General features: G+C 52.2%; 6 protein-coding genes across 6 annotated transcripts; 5 read left to right on the forward strand and 1 right to left on the reverse strand.

The window, feature by feature from the left end:
• Window positions 1-395: 395 nt before the first annotated feature.
• Window positions 396-3,887, forward strand: CAOG_08457 (hypothetical protein; the record flags this gene model as incomplete). The annotated part of the gene is made up of 6 exons (XM_011271727.1): window positions 396-492; window positions 1,354-1,433; window positions 1,524-1,686; window positions 1,789-1,882; window positions 1,970-2,478; window positions 2,569-3,887. The coding sequence occupies 6 exons, from the start codon at window positions 396-398 to the stop codon at window positions 3,885-3,887; spliced, it is 2,262 nt and encodes a 753-aa protein (XP_011270029.1).
• Window positions 3,888-4,586: 699 nt separating this feature from the next.
• Window positions 4,587-8,025, forward strand: CAOG_08458 (hypothetical protein; the record flags this gene model as incomplete). Its single annotated transcript, XM_011271728.1, has 6 exons — window positions 4,587-4,650; window positions 5,498-5,592; window positions 5,683-5,845; window positions 5,950-6,043; window positions 6,127-6,632; window positions 6,707-8,025. 6 exons carry the CDS (start codon window positions 4,587-4,589, stop codon window positions 8,023-8,025), a joined length of 2,241 nt encoding a protein of 746 aa, XP_011270030.1.
• Window positions 8,026-8,432: 407 nt separating this feature from the next.
• On the forward strand, window positions 8,433-12,048 carry CAOG_08459 (hypothetical protein; the record flags this gene model as incomplete). The annotated part of the gene is made up of 6 exons (XM_011271729.1): window positions 8,433-8,535; window positions 9,482-9,576; window positions 9,670-9,832; window positions 9,913-10,006; window positions 10,111-10,616; window positions 10,730-12,048. The coding sequence occupies 6 exons, from the start codon at window positions 8,433-8,435 to the stop codon at window positions 12,046-12,048; spliced, it is 2,280 nt and encodes a 759-aa protein (XP_011270031.1).
• Window positions 12,049-13,700: 1,652 nt separating this feature from the next.
• CAOG_08460 (hypothetical protein) lies at window positions 13,701-16,293 on the forward strand (the record flags this gene model as incomplete). The annotated part of the gene is made up of 5 exons (XM_011271730.1): window positions 13,701-13,814; window positions 13,902-14,064; window positions 14,174-14,267; window positions 14,362-14,870; window positions 14,972-16,293. 5 exons carry the CDS (start codon window positions 13,701-13,703, stop codon window positions 16,291-16,293), a joined length of 2,202 nt encoding a protein of 733 aa, XP_011270032.1.
• A 253-nt stretch (window positions 16,294-16,546) lies between these two features.
• CAOG_00972 (protein disulfide-isomerase ERp60) lies at window positions 16,547-18,852 on the forward strand. Its single transcript, XM_004365786.2, has 2 exons — window positions 16,547-16,705; window positions 17,393-18,852. The coding sequence occupies exons 1-2, from the start codon at window positions 16,566-16,568 to the stop codon at window positions 18,714-18,716; spliced, it is 1,464 nt and encodes a 487-aa protein (XP_004365843.1). The 5' UTR covers window positions 16,547-16,565; the 3' UTR covers window positions 18,717-18,852.
• Window positions 18,853-18,923: 71 nt separating this feature from the next.
• Window positions 18,924-20,272, reverse strand: CAOG_00973 (hypothetical protein; the record flags this gene model as incomplete). Its single annotated transcript, XM_004365787.1, has 3 exons — window positions 18,924-19,006; window positions 19,125-19,385; window positions 19,480-20,272. 3 exons carry the CDS (start codon window positions 20,270-20,272, stop codon window positions 18,924-18,926), a joined length of 1,137 nt encoding a protein of 378 aa, XP_004365844.1.
• Window positions 20,273-20,542: the final 270 nt, after the last annotated feature.

Here is a 20,542-nt window from a genome sequence, read left to right on the forward strand (position 1 = left end):
CTCACACTGTGTAGGCGTCCAGCCTCCAATGAGTGCGTGTGAATAGCTTGTGGCATCGTTACCAGACGAGACCAAAGTACCTTCGACCAAGAAAGATTCCGACTTGGATCTAAAGCCAGCAAATTTTCTGCTTTTGCAGTAGATCCTTCCTTCCACCCGACAAAGAGGCAAAAACACTTGCAGCAAAAACCGTCACAGCTGTGTCGTGTTGCTCGTTGGCTTGCAGAGCCGAACAAACCACCGCAAGTCCTGTACACACAACCAACAAATCAGAGCAGCATCAGGTGCTTTGGTGGGAAACGCAGTCCCACTGAAGTGCTTTCGAGTCCGAATTTATCCATCAACACTCTTCTTTTTTGATTCTTCCCGCTGCCAAAATCGCAATGTTCTTACAAATGCGAATCTTTGTTCTGACCCTGACCATACTGGTTGTCGGCGCGTTGGCGACAGAGGCTGCGTACTCTGTCGGCTGCTTCCCCGCCAACGAGCGCCGTAAGGCTTACTCTTCACCCTGTCACCTTCCCCGCCCTGGTTGCCCCGAGTGCTGTCCTTACTTAACGCGAGTATTTTTGAAATCGCCGTGGGAGGATGTTGAGACCAAGGGGTGAGAAAAACATTCCAAAACCGAACAAACCGAGCGACACTTCACTTTCACTTTCGCCGAGCTCTCTCGCTCAGCAGAGAGTCTCCTCAAGGAGGGGGCTCGCTCGCACATGCACACACGAACACACACCTCTCCATACTGTACGAGTGCTCTGCTTCAAGTGAGACGGAGGAAAGGCGTGCCCCGAACCAGCTGGTGTGAAACGAGTTCCCATCGTTGTGCAGGAAGTCGCAATTGGCAAAATTCCTTTGATTGTAACAAAATAATTGTTTTGGTTTCCCCCCTATCTGGAGTGCGAGAAACACTTTCATGGTGCCGTTGCCAACAAGTATTTCTCGCTGTTGAGAAAAACAACTCGAAAACAACAACAACAAACAACAAGCAATTCACAAGGTAGCGCACGAAAAAGACAGCAATAAACCCGCTGATGCTTCGGTGTTTTAAGCAGCGCAACTGTTGCCAGACTCCACAACATGCAGGGGGTGAGGCGAGAGTATCGAGCAAAAGGGAGGTGCAATGATCTCGTATGTGACTTCGACCGGCACTGTTATTGTTGCTATGTGTTGGCAAGGATCCAACACATCATCACAAATTACCAAAAAAACAACGAGTTCACACCAAGTTATCCGATAAGCAAACAAATAAACAAAACCATCAAAAACAACATGGAACAACGCCTAAACAAGGAGGCGCTCTAATTATGTGCTGACCTGCATGATATTCCCGTCAACCAGTGCCCCTTCGTTCAGACCTGGAGACTATCAACATTGTGCACAACAACTGGACGACATCGCGCCTCAGCGCTGCCATTGCGAGGATCTTCCTTGAGGTTAGCATTTGTCTCGCAAACTTGTTTGCCCCCCCCCCCGCTTCCTGAGAAGATGTTTCGCTCATCGCGCGCAACAAACCTTACACACAGGAAAAGCTTGGCTTTCGGACAACCGATACCGAGCTGGTCACCGAGCAAGAGGTGTTTGACCGTCTGCATCATGGCACGGCCGACATTTTCCTCGAAGCCAACCCAGTGGACGTTGGCGATCTTATCGAGCAATTCGTCACCGTGGAACGCAGCATCTTGGATGGTGAGTCGTTCAGTGGTCGAGCCGTGTGTGCTTCTCGGGGTGTGCTTCGCGAGAAAACTTGCATCCACTCACTGCCTCGCTGCCTCCAATCAATTTGACCAGTCGGCCCGCTCGGAGTTTACCAGGAGTTTGGATGGTACATCCCCGATTACGTTTGGAATGTCAGCAACGTGCTGGATACATACACTGGCTTTTTGTAAGCGAGCAACGCGCAGCGTGTGTAACGCTTTTGTGCGTGCTTGTCTCACCGCGTTGGCCGCACTGTCATTGTTCATGTCATTAGCAGCGACGAGAGTGTCATTGCTTTGTTCCATCTGGATTCCGTGCCGGTCGACTTTCAACTGGAGAACATCACTTTGATCTCGGCGTTCAAGTCCATCGACGACGTCATGGCTAGCGCCGCATGCAATTCAACCTTGAACGCGACCGTATCGGTGACCGACTGCAAAGCGGCTATCGAGGGTGTCATCACCTTCATGCGCAACGAGGCGCACTTGAACTTTGCCGACGACCTCGTCCCTTTGTGGACCATGCCCGATTCTTATGAGACCCTGGACGCCACCATCATCCGCAATCTTGGCTTGTCCATGGAAATCGTCGTCCCGATTCCCTCAAACCTCGACAAGACTCAGACGGAAGAGGCCCTCGTTGAATTGCTTCGCGATTCGTACGCTGCCAGGAAGCCGTTCATTTCGTACTTTTGGGAGCCTCAATACCTCTTTTCACACGAGTCACCTGTCAAGCTTCGTCGCGTACAGCTACCAGACTATGATGCTGACTATTGCAACATTTGTAAGTGATCCAAAGGCCCCAATGATAGGAAGGAGGGAGCACTTGCGAAGATTACTCACTGTTCATCACAACAACCCTCCACGACAACAGCCAGCAGCAATTATCGGTGCGAGTATCAACCGAATGTAATGCGCAAGATGGTCTCGTCCAAGCTTCCTGCAAAGAATGAGATTGCGTTTGATCTGGCCAAAGTCCTGCACTACGATGAAAATGAGCTGGAGGACATGCTCGGTCGCATGGAGTATGATGGCATGTCTGTCGACCAAGCGGCTTGCAATTGGGTGCTCAACAACTTTGAGTCGATGGAGACACTGCTGCCCGATCCGTCTCGCCTTGTTACGCCCTCGGAGGTCAACGGCAGCTTGCGCATCGCCTTTGTCATTCTCGCCGCTCTGCTCATCGCCTTCTTCTGCGTTCTGGCTGCTGGTACCTTCCACTACCGCCGCGTTCGTGTGGTGCTGTCTGCAAGCCCCGTGTTCCTGATGCTGATGCTGCTTGGCGCTGCTTGGTCCATGTTCTGGGTCATTCTGCTCTACGACGACGCGCCGACCGACGCGATCTGCATTGCTCGCATCTGGGCCCGCCATCTCGGCTTTAGCCTGGTGTTTGGCGCCCTTGCTCTCAAGACCTACCGCATTGCTGCCATCTTCAACGTGAAGGCCACCAAAAAGTCCCACCAGCTGACCAACGTTCGCCTTCTGGTCCGATTTGGTGAAATCAACCTCTACGTGTGCGCCTTCCTGCTGACGTGGACGGTGGCCGGCGCTCCCACAGCGACAACGCTGGTGTCTCACAACAACAGCTATGCCGTCTGCAGCATCACTTGGTGGGACAATGCCATGTACCTGCAAGAGCTTGCGGCCATGCTTGGCCTCGCGTTCCTGAGCTACCGCGTGCGCAAGGCACCCTCTGCGTTTAACGAGTGCAAGCACATGGCGCTCGCCGTGTACAACTGGATTATCATTGGCGTTATTCTTCAGCTCATCCTGAACTCGACCACTGGCACGGCCGACTTTTACTTTGCCATCCAGTCGCTCGAGGTGCTCGTGCCCGTTCCGATTGCCATTCTGCTTTTGTTTGTGCCCAAGTTCTACCTGACGCTGCGTGGCAAGGGCAGCGAGGTGACGACCTCCAGCTTCCGCGGATCGAATCCGAACGGCAGCCACCCCAAGACTCCTTCTGACCCGAGCAACTCGAATGCCAAGGCGGCGTCTGGCGACATGGAAATGTCGTCTGGCAATGGTGTGGATAGCGAGACTGGCAGGCCTGAGCTGAGTGGCAAGGCAGCAGCAGCTGAATACAAGAACATTCGTCGCGAGAACATTCGCCTGATGCGCGAGATGGAGGCAATGCGCACTCAGCTTCTGCGCTTGCACAATCCTCACTCTGGCACCGTAGAAGTCATGTAGGCTGACTTGAGTTTGTTGTCGTTGTGTTGGTGTTTTCCTTTTTGTTTGCTTTCATTTGGTTTTTGTTCGGTGCTTTTTGTGGTCGGTTGTGAAGGTGTAGTTCCGAAATTGTTTGTACATAGTGTCAGTTAAATACACTACATCAACATTTGTGGCCGTATTTCTCCCCTGACATAGCCTGAGCAGCACAGCAATAGTCGTGTTTTGGCTGCGGTGTTTCAGACATCTCGCAATCGTCCCAGCCCCTTTCCTCTCCTTCTTGACGTGGAGTCGTGTGAGATCTCGTCAAGCTGTTTGCATTAGCCAAACGGCATAAGTGCGGGGCAATGCTTTTCTCACGCGTGGAACTGTAGATCTAGATCCTCCAGCGGACTCACAGACACGCCTCCTCCGTCCCCCTGGCCTGGTACCGTGGCCGTTCTAGTATGTTTCCGTGGTCGCACTCGTGCGTTTCTATTGCCGCTTGACTGGAGGTTCAACCCATGGCAGTGTTGTGATTCTGCTGCTTTTGCGTTTCTGTTTTCGAGGTCGGGATGTTTTGATTGTGTTGTATCTTGTTCATCAAGTTTGTTGTTGGGTGTTTCTCGCACTCGAGAGTTGATGTCGACACTATTCAGGGTGTCTTTCACTCTTCTTTTGCCCCCCGGAAAAATACAAATACAAATGCTGCACCTTTCGAGCACTTGCATTTGGTTGTTGATGGTGCTCTTTTGCACCACCGCCACCACAAACGCTGTTGGATGTTTCCCGCCCTCTGAACGACGTAAGATGCCTGTGATGCATTACAGATGCAATTGTACCCCACGCACAGTCGACGTTGTTCGTGTCCGTGGGAAGAGCGCATCCGAGTTCCCATCAACGAGAAAAGCACCGCCACAATTCGAAAGAAAAAGTCAACAAAACCCTTCGCTTCGCGTCCTGCTATTTTCCCTCGCTTTCATTCCCTACTCCTTCCTTGACTGCCTGCTGTCCCACCCCACCACTCTGCCTATCGCTCTGGATTCACGATGCTCACACCACAGCACGAGACCCAAAAAGCGATCTTGAGTTGGACATGGGAATGTGGCGAACATCTGCAACACCTTTGTTCTCACACCAGAGAACAAACAATGCCAAACGGAATGCTGGCATCTTGTAACCAAGGGGGTGGAGGCCAACAAAAACAAATTAAGCGGTGGAAGGTGTTTTGTTTTGGTGTTGGATTTTGTTTATTCTGTTTTATTTTTGCCAATATTCCGCTTGGCGTGTTTCTTGCTGTTTATTTCTCGCACTCCAAATAGCTCGCGCGTTGTGAGACCACCAAAACAGACCCACCACAAATATCGCAATTTCGGAGCAGCGGCACTGCGTCGCGAAGCTTCAAAGCTCCCCCCCCCACACACACAAAGCGCAAGCAGGGAGGCACAGTTGAATAGACGAGTACAGGAGAGGGTGGGGGCGAGGTGAACATGTTTTTTTTTGTTGATTTTTCGTTGCGAATGAAGTCAAGCCTATTTTTGATTCGCTATTTTTTGATTCGCTATTTTGGCTGCGGCTTGTCTGTTGTTTGTCCTTGGCTAATTGTCTTCACGTTGTTTGCCACCTGCTGGCTGACGTAAATGTCAAACCAGGCGCCTTGCGCACAGATCTGGAGCCCATCAACATTGTGCACAACAACTGGACGACTTCTCGCGTGAGCGCTCAGATTGCGCGAATCATTCTGCAGGTACTGGTCTCTTTGGCGATTTTCAATTGCGAGAATGCACTAGCGCTCTCACTTGATGGTGTGATGGAAATTACGCGGGTGGCTATGTAGGAAAAGCTTGGCCTCCAAACTGTTGTGGAAGAGTTCACGACCGAAGTCGCCGCGTTCGAGCAGCTTCACCAAGGCACCGCCGACATGCTGCTGGAAGCAAACCCTGTTGACATCCAGGACCTGATTGAGAACTATGTCGAGCACGAAGGCACCATTTTGGATGGTACGGCGGATGCGCAAAATCAACGCAACAAAACACAAAAAGGCACAACTCTCAATGCTCAGTCTGCTCACCCCCTGATTTTTGGTTGGTATTGCGTCTGGTAGTGGGTCCGCTGGGAGTTTACAACGAATTTGGCTGGTACATTCCCGAGTATGTGTGGAACATTAGCAACAAGCTCGACACGTACACTGGCTTCATGTAGGTCGAGCTCCAACATTTGCACATTTGACGCTTGTGATTTCTTCCGCTCACTCGTTGTCGACGCGCCATGCGTGCTGCAGGGACGAGAATGTGATTGCCTTGTTCCACCTAGACAATGTCACGTCGGTGACACACATTGACAACACGACCCTGCACACGGCTTTCGCAGCAATCGAGCAGGTTCTGGCCAGCGCCTCGTGCAATCCCGACCTGAACGCGACTGTAACTCCCGGGGATTGCACGGCTGCTGTCGAGGCAATGATCGAGCACTTGCGCGACATCGCGCACCTCCATTACGCCGACAACACCATCACCCTTTGGACCATGCCAGAAGCGTTCGCAACTCTGGATAACACAATCATTGCGAATCTCGAGCTGCCCATGCATACGCTGGTTCCTATCCCGTCCAACCTGAATCGCGAGCACACCGAAGAGGCCCTCTCCGTGGTGATTCAAGAGGCGTATGCGCAACACAAGCCATTTATCACGTACTTTTGGGAACCGCACTACTTGTTCGCTCCCGACTCGTCCGTGAAGCTTCGCAGGGTTCAACTGCCGCACTTTAACGCGGATCACTGCAACATTTGTAAGTTGTACACTTTCGATGGAGCGCCTTCGTCGAGTCCAGTTGACTCACCGTTCTAACGCCAAATCACACAGCAAGCTCTGAATACCGCTGCGAGTACCAGACCAACACGATGCGCAAGATGGTTGCTGCTAGCCTCCAAACCAAAAACATTATCGCCTTTGATTTTGCCAAGGTTCTTCATTATGACGAGCAGGAACTCGAGGAGATGCTTTCGTTGATAGAACACGCAAACATGACTGTCGAAGAGGCTGCCTGTTCCTGGCTGCTTGAGCACTATGAGACAATGGAAGCACGCATGCCGGATCCTTCGCGCCTTGTTACGCCCTCGGAGGTCAACGGCAGCTTGCGCATCGCTTTTGTCATTCTCGCCGCTCTGCTCATCGCCTTCTTCTGCGTTTTGGCTGCTGGTACCTTCCACTACCGCCGCGTTCGTGTGGTGCTGTCTGCAAGCCCCGTGTTCCTGATGCTCATGCTGCTCGGCGCTGCTTGGTCCATGTTCTGGGTCATTCTGCTCTACGACGACGCGCCGACCGACGCGATTTGTATTGCGCGCATCTGGGCTCGTCATCTCGGCTTTAGCTTGGTGTTTGGCGCCCTTGCCCTCAAGACCTACCGCATTGCTGCCATCTTCAACGTGAAGGCCACCAAAAAGTCCCACCAGCTGACCAACGTTCGCCTTCTGGTCCGATTTGGTGAAATCAACCTCTACGTGTGCGCCTTCCTGCTGACGTGGACGGTGGCCGGCGCTCCCACAGCGACAACGCTGGTGTCTCACAACAACAGCTACGCCGTCTGCAGCATCACTTGGTGGGACAATGCCATGTACCTGCAAGAGCTTGCGGCCATGCTTGGCCTCGCGTTCCTGAGCTACCGCGTGCGCAAGGCACCCTCGGCATTCAACGAGTGCAAGCACATGGCGCTCGCCGTGTACAACTGGATTATCATTGGCGTTATTCTTCAGCTCATCCTGAACTCGACCACTGGCACGGCCGACTTTTACTTTGCCATCCAGTCGCTCGAGGTGCTCGTGCCCGTTCCGATTGCCATTCTGCTTTTGTTTGTGCCCAAGTTCTACCTGACACTGCGTGGCAAGGGCAGCGAGGTGACGACCTCCAGCTTCCGCGGATCGAATCCGAACGGCAGCCACCCGAAGACTCCCTCTGACCCGAGCAACTCGAATGCCAAGGCGGCGTCTGGCGACATGGAAATGTCGTCTGGCAATGGTGTGGATAGCGAGACTGGCAGGCCTGAGCTGAGTGGCAAGGCAGCAGCAGCTGAATACAAGAACATTCGTCGCGAGAATATTCGCCTGATGCGCGAGATGGAGGCAATGCGCACTCAGCTTCTGCGCTTGCACAATCCTCACTCTGGCACCGTAGAAGTCATGTAGGCTGCCTTGAGTTTGTTCCCATCCCATGATTATTAACGTCCCTTGCTGTACAGGTTGTTGTTCAATAAATTGCATGTGTAAACTTCGGTGCAAGTCTGAAACTTTCAATGCATATCTCCCTCAGTTGTGCATCAACAGTTTGCCAGGTTCCATCGTCATCGTCCGCCGTACCCATATCGTACCCATGACGAGACAGGCACATCTAGCTGTACCTTGAATTCGACTCTAAAGGTGACGGCCAAGCAAATGTTCACGATCAAAACAAAGCGAATCTGATGCGACCAATCAGCACGAACGCCGTCTATTTTCATTTTTTGTTTTCGTTTTTTTGTTTTTTTTCGTCCAGCTGTCCTTTTTTGGGGAGACTTCACTCTTTCATTTTTTTTCCATTGTTTCTATTTGAGACCATGGCTCCTTTTCGCCCCTCCCTTGTGCTTGCGGTTCTCACGCTCGCTCTTCCCAGTCTCACGACTGCCTATTCCGTTGGTTGCTTCCCTGCCTCCGAGCGACGTACGCTTTCTGCATATCCTCTTGCATATCGTTCTTTTTTGCACTGTACTTTTTACTATCTATTATCACCAAGTGGCACCCGGGCGGGTGTCGCCAGAGGGTGGATAAGGGTGCTTGGGTTTCGTGTGTTGATTTCGGGGTTTCGCGTTTTTGCGCGATTTCGCCCCCGTTCTTCGTCTTGCATACTGCAACACACAACTTGTGTGCCGTTGATGGTCGCCCAACACTTTCTTGTGCAACGAGCTCAGGGTGGTCGAACTCGTCAACACGCATGTGAGCATGATGGGATTTTCTATCCCACCGCTGGATCTAGATCCCATGGGTTAGATCGCATCCGCACTCCCCTGCACTTGTTTATTTTTTTCATGTTTGTTGGCGACACTCTCAAGCCAATCAACACCATTCCTCCAGATCGAGTGCGAGAATTGGCACACCCAGGCAACAAGAAAAAAATACTAAAAAAACCAAAACAAAAAAAAAAAAAAAAAACCCAAACAAAAACGAAACAAAAACAAACAAAAAAAATCGAACTGGTTGCTAGATGCATTTGGAGAACAAAACAAGATCTGTTGCGACGAAAACCCACAACGCCCATCCAGCCCGAGATTGGACGACCCAAGCAGCAAAGGAGCAAGTGGCACACTTCGGGTGTGCACGGGTGTACTTGGGTGGTATGGCATTTTAGGACGCGTGTGTGTGCATTCCAACACCTCCAAAACACCACGGCGAAACAAATCACAAATTAGAAAACAACGGAGCCGACACTTATGCGAAATACCAGTCTCACACAAGCCAACACAATGCGAATGGCGCCATCCTTGATTCGCCGAACCGAAGGGGCGCGGCCCAACGAAGAACAAAATATCAAACGGAGCAAAACACAAACAACCAAGCGCTTATGCCAATGACTCACTTTGCGCATGAACCGCCTTTGAAATACTCACAGGTGCGACGCGAACTGACTTGGAGTCGATTCGCATTTCCCACGCCAACTGGAATTCGTCCCGTCTCAGTGCGCTTGTGGCACAGATCGTTCTCGAGGTGAGCCGATTTTTTTTTTCAAAAGTCTCAATCATAACTAACACAGTCATGAACTCGTTTGTTTTGCTTGTTTCTCGTGTTGCATGCGTTTAGGAAAAACTTGGATTTGGCACGATTCGCGAGGAATTTGGCGACGATCGCAACGCCTTCGACCAAGTCGACCAAGGCACTGCAGATTTGTTTCTTGATGCCAACCCCGAGGCTGTCCAGGACCTGATTGATCTTTACGTTACTCAAATGAACACGGTTACCGACGGTAGGTTGCTTGCCGGATGGTTGGAGCCTCTGTAATGTTGCCTCGCTGACATGATTGTGGTCTGAAACACTTGCCAATAGCCGGACCGCTTGGAGTCTTCACCGAGTATGGATGGTACCTTCCGGAATACGTTTGGAATATTAGCAACAAGCTTGACAGTTATCCTGGCTTCATGTAAGTCGAGGCCAAGAGCCCGAAAAACCGAAAACAGACGAATTGATGTTGGTGACGGTCTCGTCTGACGTTTTGAATGAATGATGCCTTTTGTTGATACGCAGGGACGAGAACGTGATTGCGCTCTTCCACTTGGAGAATATTCCAGTGGACACGCACCTTGACAACACCACGCTGCATTCGGCGTTTGACATGATTGAGGCGACCATGCAAGGCTCTCAGTGCAATGTTGCTCTCAATGCTTCCGCCACGGCCACGGACTGTGCCGCTGCCGTCGAAGCCACCATCGAGCACTTGCGTGACGTTGCGCATCTGCATTACGCGGAGAACACGATCGACTTGTGGACTTTGCCTGACAGCTGGAATTTGTTGGACCATGTTCTCATCCAAAATCTTGAGCTCCCGTTCAATACCGTCGTGCCAGTTCCCACCAACCTCGATCAAGCAGCTACCGAACATGCGTTGGCCGACCTTATTGAAGAGCATTACCTCGCGCGCAAGCCCTTCCTCACCTACTTTTGGCAACCCCATTTCTTGTTCGCTCCGGATTCGCCCGTCAAGCTTCACCGCGTCCAGCTTCCTCATTTCAACGCCGATCACTGCAATGTTTGTAAGAAAGGATCTCAATAGTATTGATGCCGAGAGCACGTTGCATGAACTGCCAGGCTGACTTTTTGTTGCTTTTGTTTTTGCCAAACGGCTCTCGGTCTCTCTCTCCTTCAGCGAGCTCGGACTATCGCTGCGAGTACCAATCCCACATCTTGCGCAAGATGGTGGCAACGTCTCTGAAAGCAAGAAACGAGGTGGCTTATGACTTTGTCAAGGTCCTTCACATCGATGAGATCGAGATGGAGGAAATGCTGGCGTCTGTCGAGTACAGCAACATGACCGTCGACCAAGCCGCGTGCAGCTGGTTGCTTGCACATTATAGCACAATGGAGCCGCACATGCCCGATCCTTCGCGCCTTGTTACGCCCACGGAGGTCAACGGCAGCTTGCGCATCGCCTTTGTCATTCTCGCCGCTCTGCTCATCGCCTTCTTCTGCGTTTTGGCGGCTGGTACCTTCCACTACCGCCGCGTTCGTGTGGTGCTGTCTGCAAGCCCCGTGTTCCTGATGCTGATGCTGCTTGGCGCTGCTTGGTCCATGTTCTGGGTCATTCTGCTCTACGACGACGCGCCGACCGACGCGATTTGCATTGCGCGCATCTGGGCTCGTCATCTCGGCTTTAGCTTGGTGTTTGGCGCCCTTGCTCTCAAGACCTACCGCATTGCTGCCATCTTCAACGTGAAGGCCACCAAAAAGTCCCACCAGCTGACCAACGTTCGCCTTTTGGTCCGATTTGGTGAAATCAACCTCTATGTCTGCGCCTTCCTGCTGACGTGGACGGTGGCCGGCGCTCCCACAGCGACAACGCTGGTGTCTCACAACAACAGCTACGCCGTCTGCAGCATCACTTGGTGGGACAATGCCATGTACCTGCAAGAGCTTGCGGCCATGCTTGGCCTCGCGTTCCTGAGCTACCGCGTGCGCAAGGCACCCTCTGCGTTTAACGAGTGCAAGCACATGGCGCTTGCCGTGTACAATTGGATTATCATTGGCGTTATTCTTCAGCTCATCCTGAATTCGACCACTGGCACGGCCGACTTTTACTTTGCCATCCAGTCGCTCGAGGTGCTCGTGCCCGTTCCGATTGCCATCCTGCTTTTGTTTGTGCCCAAGTTCTACCTGACGCTGCGTGGCAAGGGCAGCGAGGTGACGACCTCCAGCTTCCGCGGATCGAATCCGAACGGCAGCCACCCGAAGACTCCTTCTGACCCGAGCAACTCGAATGCCAAGGCGGCGTCTGGCGACATGGAAATGTCGTCTGGCAATGGTGTGGATAGCGAGACTGGCAGGCCTGAGCTGAGTGGCAAGGCCGCAGCCGCCGAGTACAAGAACATTCGTCGCGAGAACATCCGCCTGATGCGTGAAATTGAGGGAATGCGAACTCAGCTCCTCCGCTTGCACAATCCTCACTCTGGCACCGTCGAGGTCTTGTAATCCACCACGATGTCTGCTTGCTTAACGTTTCGCTATCGCTCGTATGATGTAGCCAATCGACATGTAAATACTGTGGCCCAATAAAAATTTGGATGATTTTACGAAAACGCCCCTCCTGCGGTGCTGTGTTGTCTCCAGTTGCTGCCCTCCCTTCACCAAGCATGTATCATTTTGTTGATTCAGGTGGGATTCGGGTTGAGTCAGATCTTGGCCAGGCGATTGTCTACGTCGGATATAAAAACTGCAGGTTTGTGATGCGTTATCATCCGCAAAAAGCGTTGACAACCGGCGCTTCCTGTGCATCGGTGGCAAAACACGTTTCCTGAAATCGCAAGGCACCACAGAAAAAGCAGACTTTTGGCAACAACACCTTGTGGAACCAGGGGAACGATCTATTTACAACTCATTAACGACAGAGAAATCCTGCACGCCCACCGCCTGTTCCTGTCTTGTGATCCAAACGACCATCCAGGCAAGTTACACTCGTCAGCCCATCACAATCTTTTTGAGCTATTCGCCTCAACCGTGAGCATGTCTGAGCATGTATGGCGGGAGGGGGCTCTAGAGGAATTTGCTGCTTGATCTGATTGAAAAACCATGTTCTGTTTATTTTTGATTTTTGTATTTTTAGTCGAACGGCTCAACCAATCCGTCCTTGCGGGTTCCCTGGTGTTACCCCATGTATTGCTAAAAGTGCATCCATGCATGTGAACTGCGGTTGCATCGGTGTATTCTTGGAAGCACGCTTTGCGGACAGCGAGTCTCATCAGTGGAAACCTGTGGCACTTCTTTGGATTTCACGATTTTGATTTGTTTTTGTTTTTCAATCGAAATAGATCCTGCCAGTCTTTGTTTCACGTTTTTTTTTTTTTCTTTCAGGCTCTGCTCTTGTACTACAATGCTTCATCGACGCATCACTCACGCGTCAATCGCGGAACACTTGCTGTTCGTTGTCCTCTTGATCGTTGCTGCGGCCAGCAGCACCACAGCGGCGGCCCACTCGGTCGGCTGTTTCCCTGCATCCGAACGCCGTAAGATTCTCTCTCTTTTTGTTGGAAACCGCGCCACTCCTCAGCGAGAAAAATGGAATGTGCTTGACTCTCGCTCTCTCCCTCTCTCTCGCGTTGCCCTCTTCCGCCTCAAAGAGCAACGTGGACGCTGTCGAGTGTCTAACAATGAAGAGGTGGGGTGGATCTGGGTGTCGCGGGTGACATTCGACACCAATTACAACAACAACAACGACACCCAACAACAAACCGACAAAAATTTCGCACTCTTGCCAGAAGGTGTTTTGTTTGGATCTTGGCCAAGAAAAACAAAAATCCCAAAAAACAAAAATCCAAAGAAAAAAAAAAAAAAACAACAAAAAACAAAAAAACAAACCAAAACAACAAAATGGCGAAACATCCAAATACAAAACACCAACAAATGCAAAAAAAGCACCTTCCTAAAGTGTTGGAGTTTCGCTGTTGTTGCCAACACCAAAACCCATTGGGTGTGGCGCCATTGCGAATCCAAATTGCACAGCTAATCATGTCTGCAACACGTCCGTCTCCATCACAACAACGAGCAAACCGATCCTCCTTCAAATTGCTTTGTTTTCAAATCTGCCATTTTCCATTGAAAACAATCATGACTCAACACAAACATGAATGTTGCTGTTTCACGTAGGTCCCATTCGAACCGACTTGGACCCCATTGGCATCGTGCACAACAGCTGGGATTCCTCGCGTTTGAACGCTGCTGTCGCCCGAATCTTGTTGGAGGTTTGTTCACTGCGTTCATCAGACTGTTGCTGTCGTGCAATTCGCGTCAAATCTGTAATTCGCTGACTTTCCTTTGCATCTGTTTAGGAAAAGCTCGGCTTTGGCACTCTGATGGAGGAGTTTGCAGGTTTGGAAGACGCCTTCCATCAGCTCGACCAAGGCACGGGAGACATTTACCTCGACGCCAACGAAGACGACTTGGCTCCTCTGATCGACGAGCATGTCAATCTGCTCCATGACGTTTTGGATGGTATGGCATTCCCCCCACCCCCACTGCGCGCTAGAATTGATACAACGATACAACAATGGCTTCTTGCCAAAACCTCTTTACTTACTTTCTGCGCAATCACATTTGTCAGCTGGCCCGCTTGGCATTTACAACGAATACGGCTGGTACATCCCCGAGTACATCTGGAACATTAGCAACAAGCTGGATAGCTACACCAGCTACATGTAAGTCGACTAGCTCACCAAAGGTTTGACTCCCACAGTTGCGTCTTTTTGGTCTCATCTTGTTACTCTGCATCAACACGACTTGTGTGAATAGGGACGAGAACGTCATTTCGCTGTTTCACCTGAGCGAAATTGTGCCCGGTACAGTGCTTGACAACACCACCTTGCACAGCACTTTTGACGAGCTTGAGGCCATGATGGCGAGCAGCCGCTGCAATCCCGCACTCAACGCGACCGTCACCACGTCTGACTGCGTGGCGGCCATTGCCGAAGTGATCTTGCACATTAAAGACCGCGCTCATCTCCATTACGCCGACAACACCATCACACTGTGGACCATGCCCGACGGCTGGCCCCATGTTGTTGATCGCGTTCTGATTGAAAATCTCGAGCTTCCTTTTAACGCCACCGTTCCAATGTCCCCCCATGGTGACAAGGCCACAATCGAGCATGCCCTCTCCGATATCATTGAAGACCACTACGCCCTGCTGAAGCCGTTCTTGACCTACTTCTGGGAGCCCCACTACCTGTTCTCTCATCAGTCAACGGTCCATCTCCACCGCGTCCAACTGCCAAAGTTTGACAGCGACAATTGCAGCATTAGTAAGGACACTTAGTGGGGCTGATGAGTTCCTCCGTTTGTGTGGTTGATGTTGTGGAAGGCGTGGTCTGACGACATGTTGTACTATCAACCCTATCAGCAGCGAGCGCCAACTACCGATGCGAGTACAAGAGGCATTCGATGCGCAAAATGACAAGTCTTGCTCTTCAAGAGAAAAACGAGGTTGCCTTCGACTTTGTCAAGATGATCCACTACGAGGAGGTTGATCTGGAAGACATGCTCGCATTCATGGAGTACGACAACATGACTGTCGACCAAGCCGCGTGCAGCTGGTTGCTTGGACATTACAGCGCTCTTGAACCGCACATGCCGGATCCTTCTCGCCTTGTGACACCCTCGGAAGTTGACAGTGGCCTGCGCGTCGCCTTTGTCATTCTGGCCGCTCTGCTCATCGCCTTCTTCTGTCTCTTGGCTGCTGGCACCTTCCACTACCGCCGTGTCCGTGTGGTGCTGTCTGCAAGCCCCGTGTTCCTGATGCTGATGCTGCTCGGCGCTGCTTGGTCCATGTTCTGGGTCATTCTGCTCTACGACGACGCGCCGACCGACACAATTTGTATTGCGCGCATCTGGGCTCGTCATCTCGGCTTCAGCCTGGTGTTTGGCGCCCTTGCTCTCAAGACCTACCGCATTGCTGCCATCTTCAACGTGAAGGCCACCAAAAAGTCCCACCAGCTGACCAACGTTCGCCTTCTGGTCCGATTTGGTGAAATCAACCTCTATGTCTGCGCCTTCCTGCTGACATGGACGGTGGCCGGCGCTCCCACAGCAACAACGATGGTGTCTCACAACAACAGCTACGCCGTCTGCAGCATCACTTGGTGGGACAATGCCATGTACCTGCAAGAGCTTGCGGCCATGCTTGGCCTCGCGTTCCTGAGCTACCGCGTGCGCAAGGCACCCTCTGCGTTTAACGAGTGCAAGCACATGGCGCTCGCCGTGTACAACTGGATTATCATTGGCGTTATTCTTCAGCTCATCCTGAATTCGACCACTGGCACGGCCGACTTTTACTTTGCCATCCAGTCGCTCGAGGTGCTCGTGCCCGTTCCGATTGCCATCCTGCTTTTGTTTGTGCCCAAGTTCTACCTGACGCTGCGTGGCAAGGGCAGCGAGGTGACGACCTCCAGCTTCCGCGGATCGAATCCGAACGGCAGCCACCCGAAGACTCCCTCTGACCCGAGCAACTCGAATGCCAAGGCGGCGTCTGGCGACATGGAAATGTCGTCTGGCAATGGTGTGGATAGCGAGACTGGCAGGCCTGAGCTGAGCGGCAAGGCAGCAGCAGCCGAGTACAAGAACATTCGTCGCGAGAACATCCGCCTGATGCGTGAAATTGAGGGAATGCGAACTCAGCTCCTTCGTCTGCACAATCCTCACTCTGGCATTGTCGAGGTCATGTCTTAGACGGCGATTGTGACGATTCCGGTGTTTTTGTTCGTTTTTTCGCTTTTTGCATCGTTTCGTTGTTGTGTGAACAGTTACGTCTAGCTTGTTTTGTGCACTCGTTCGTTGTTGTTTCCCTTTCCCCCACCCCCTCCTCGACACTCGCATAGACTCTATGCGATTCTCTGCCTGTCAATAATACAGTTGTACGCATGCACTGAGCTCACATTATCTTCCAAATTCGTTCGGATTTGGGTTTCAATTCAGTCTATCATTCTTTTTTTTTTTTCAAAATGCGTTTCGCAGCTCTTTTTGCGCTGCTCGCGCTCTGCGCCGTGGCCAGCGCGTCTGACGTGCTTGTCCTGACGACCGACAACTTCCGCTCGACTGTCGATGCTCACGATGCCCTCCTCGTCGAGTTCTACGCTCCCTGGTAAGCCCCCCCCCATCAAGCAACAAGCGAACATCAGCAATGGCAATTTGCCGCGCTCTCTTCTCCGGAGCAGTCTCTAGACGAAACCGCGGACACGACCACCTTTCACGTCCCGTCACGACATCACCACGAAGAAGTGTACTCTCGACTTTGACCAAGCTCTTTCAACAACGACAAACAGTGAATGACAGATACAAGAAAAAAAAAAAAAAAAAAGGATCGCGCGATCTCGCGTTTCGCCGCTTCACAACGCGCGCGCCCCCTCCCTTTCGAGCGGGTTTGTGTTGTTCCACATTGCTGTCATGTCGAACTGCACCGCCGTTGCGATGGGATTACGCGGGTTGGCGTGCACCAGAAACGCACCCACCAAAATCTGTATGATCTTGAATTGAAGACAAAAAAGCAAAAAAAAAAAAAAAAAAAAAAAAGTTGGTAGAAAATTCTGAAACGAATCTATGTTTGCCACGTCAAGAAAGGAACACCGTTTGGCCAAAAAATTCGCCGTTCCTGACGTCTTCCTGATTTGATTGTTGCCTGGCGACCTTGACTGATTCGAACTCTGTGTATTGGCACCATCGCGCTTCTTGTCTCACAACGTCGCGATTCACAACGTCGCGATTTTCACTTGGTTGTTGTTTTGACAACTCAACCACTTCTCTTTGTCGCTTTGCTCGCATGTGTGTGCAGGTGCGGCCATTGCAAGCGCCTCGAGCCCGAGTACGACAAGGCTGCAGCGATTCTTGCCAAGGACGACCCCCCGATTTACATTGCCAAGGTGGACGCCACCGAGGAGCCCTCGCTCGCTTCCGATTTCGGCGTTTCCGGCTACCCCACCATCAAGCTCTTCCGCAAGGGCGCCGTTTCTGGCGACTACGACAGCGGCCGCGACGCCAACTCGATTGTCGCATACATGCGCAAGCAGTCTGGCCCCAGCGCCCGCACCCTGTCCACCGTCGAGGAGGCCAAGAACTTTGTTGCCAAGAACGACATTTCCGTCATTGGCTTCTTCCCCGCTGTCGGCTCGATGCAGGAGGTCTTCCTCAAGACTGCCGACCAGAAGCGCGACGCGTTCCGCTTTGCTGTGACCTCCTCCAAGGAGGTTGCCGCTGCTTTCAACATTGAGGGCAACAAGGTCGTTCTCTTCCACGCTCCTCACTACGAGTCCAAGCTCGAGGGCGCTGTTGTCGTTCCGTACGAAGGTGCCTCGTCGCAGACCGCTTTCGAGAGCTTCCTCGCCGAGAACGCCACCCCGCTTGTTGGTGTCTACTCTGATCTGAGCAAGGCTCGCTTTGACCTGCGCAAGGCCCGCGGCGACCTTCCCCTGATCGTCACCCACTTCAAGGTCGACTATGCCAACAACGCCAAGAACACCAACTACTGGCGCAACCGCGTCCTGGCCGTTGCCAAGAAGTTTATCGGCAAGGCGCACTTTGCCATCGCCAGCAAGGAGGAGTTTGCTGCCCGCCTGTCCGAGTTTGGCCTCCAGAACCAGGAGCTCGCTGTCGCCTTTGAGCACAAGGGCAAGAAGTACGCCATGAACGAGGACTTTTCGGTCGCCAACCTCGAAAAGTTTGTTGAGGACTTCCTCGGCGGCAACATCAAGCCCCACGTCAAGTCCGAGCCCGTGCCCAAGGTCGCCACGGACGTCAAGGTGCTCGTCGGCTCCAACTTTGACGACGAGGTCTTTGGCAACGACAAGGACATGCTCATCGAGTTCTACGCTCCTTGGTGCGGCCACTGCAAGTCCCTCGAGCCCGTCTTCAACGAGCTCGCCCAGAAGGTCAAGGGTGAGGAGAACCTCATCATTGCCAAGCTCGATGCCACCAGCAACGACTTTGCTCGCGACCTCTTCCCCGTCTCTGGCTACCCCACTCTCTACTGGGTTCCCGGCAACAACAAGCACAGCCCCAAGAAGTACGAGGGCGGCCGCGACGTTAAGAGCTTCATTGATTACATCAAGAAGGAGTCTACTTACCCTCTCAAGCTCAAGAAGTCCAAGGGCGAGTTGTAAGCGTGTCCTAGCGTTGTAGTTCAGATTGGCTGGACTGCCCTTTTTTTGTTTTTTAATATCCGTCCTCGTCATTGTGGTATCTTGTTACTGCTGTATGTCGCACTTGACAAAATAACACTCTTCTAACTACGATACACTGCCTTAGTGGGGGAGGGGGTGGTCTGAGAGTCATCCATTGCAAAACAATATAGAAAAGAAAAATCGCATTTACACAAACTGGACCTCAAGATGAAGATAGGTACAAGGGATGCATGCTTCTTGCGGACAGCTTTGTCCGACAAATTGGGCACCTGTGGAAGGCGGTCACCGCCTGCGAGATGCACTCGTAGCAGAAAACATGGCCGCACGTTGTGGCTGTTGTTTTGACTGGAACGTCGAGACAAATGGCACAGGTAAGCGCGCCGCTACTCGGAGCATCCTCGGACAGATTGTTTCGCGAGTTGGCTTCCTGGACTGCTTTTTTCGTGGGAGGCGGAGGCGCGACAGGCGGCAAATTCGATGCTTGATCAACGGGTGGTGGTTGCGGCGGTCGGATCATTGGCATATGGAACATTGGCACGACAGCATTGAAAATTAAGTGGGGATGCTGTTGCCTGTGGTCTTCGTCAGTCGAGTCGCCCATCTGGTCACTCGATTCCAATCTGGCAAGCACCGATTCGAAAGCAGAAACTATGGATGGACAGAAGTGCTAGTTAAGCTGCGGAATCCAACATCGCCAACGACAGCAGCAGCAGCAGCAGCAGCAGCAGCAGCATCGTCTTACCATCAGTCCCAGTATTCGATCCAAAGAGCGATTGCAAGCGTGGCAGCCATGCACGGTGTCTTGATGAACCCAGAATGGCGCGCGTCGGTGGCGCGGCGGCGATTGAGCTCGAGCTGATGATGATATCGTCGTCTGCATCGTGTGCACTCGCTGTTGAGGCTTGCGTCCGCCGACTGCGACTGGTACCACCACCGCTAGCAGCAGCAGCTGAAGGAGCACTGGAAGCACCCAGGACTACAATGTCATCAGTATCGTCCGTCAAGTCCACGGAACTCGGCGCCAGCGATGCCCCAGGGGTAGCAGACGGCGCAGAAGCCGACGATGATGATGATGCTGCTGCTTGATTCTGATCTGCTTGAGGCTGACCTGCTTGAGGCTGAGGTTGAGGCTGAGGCTGAGCTTCGGCTGGTGCGTGTGGGGCGGCAGGTTCGCTTCCAGAGCCACTGGCACTACTACTACTACTGCTACTACTACCACTATTTTGACTACTACTAATGCTGCTGCTGCTGCTGCTTGCATGAGCACTCTCATTCAACGACGGCTGGGCTTCACGCTGTTGCTGTGGCTTGTCTGCCGCTTCCAGTCTCGCGTGCTTTGCTGCGTTGAGTTGTCTGCTGTCGTCGTCCTCGTCCAGCCGTCGCTTGGCTCGTCGTCGCGCAGACGGCGGCCGTCCTGATGATGCTATTGTTACTATTGTCGATGATGAAGCAGCCGCAGTGGTGGCGCTGTCCTGCTGTTGTTGCGGCTGTTCTTGCTGTTCCGACGCTGCTGCTGGCGTTTGCTGCGCTTCCATGGCTTGCGTGTTGAAGGTAAAGGACTGCCACTCTAACGTAACGTAAAATCCAATAAATAACTAGAATTAAGCACTTTGTCACTGTGCTTTGGAACTGCTGCTGGCTCAGGTCCAACGAGCAGCTCCATCAAAAGTCAAGAGAATGGCGGGGAAACAGCACATTTGCGACAATACAGTCAAAAAAGAGCTGCTGGTTCGGCCACTGAAGGATGCATGACAGCAGCTGAATGAAAAAGCATTGACTTGAATGCAATGACTAGAATGTACAAT

Source organism: Capsaspora owczarzaki (assembly GCF_000151315.2).
Source record: "Capsaspora owczarzaki ATCC 30864 unplaced genomic scaffold supercont2.1, whole genome shotgun sequence".
Taxonomy (NCBI): domain Eukaryota; class Filasterea; order Ministeriida; family Capsasporidae; genus Capsaspora; species Capsaspora owczarzaki.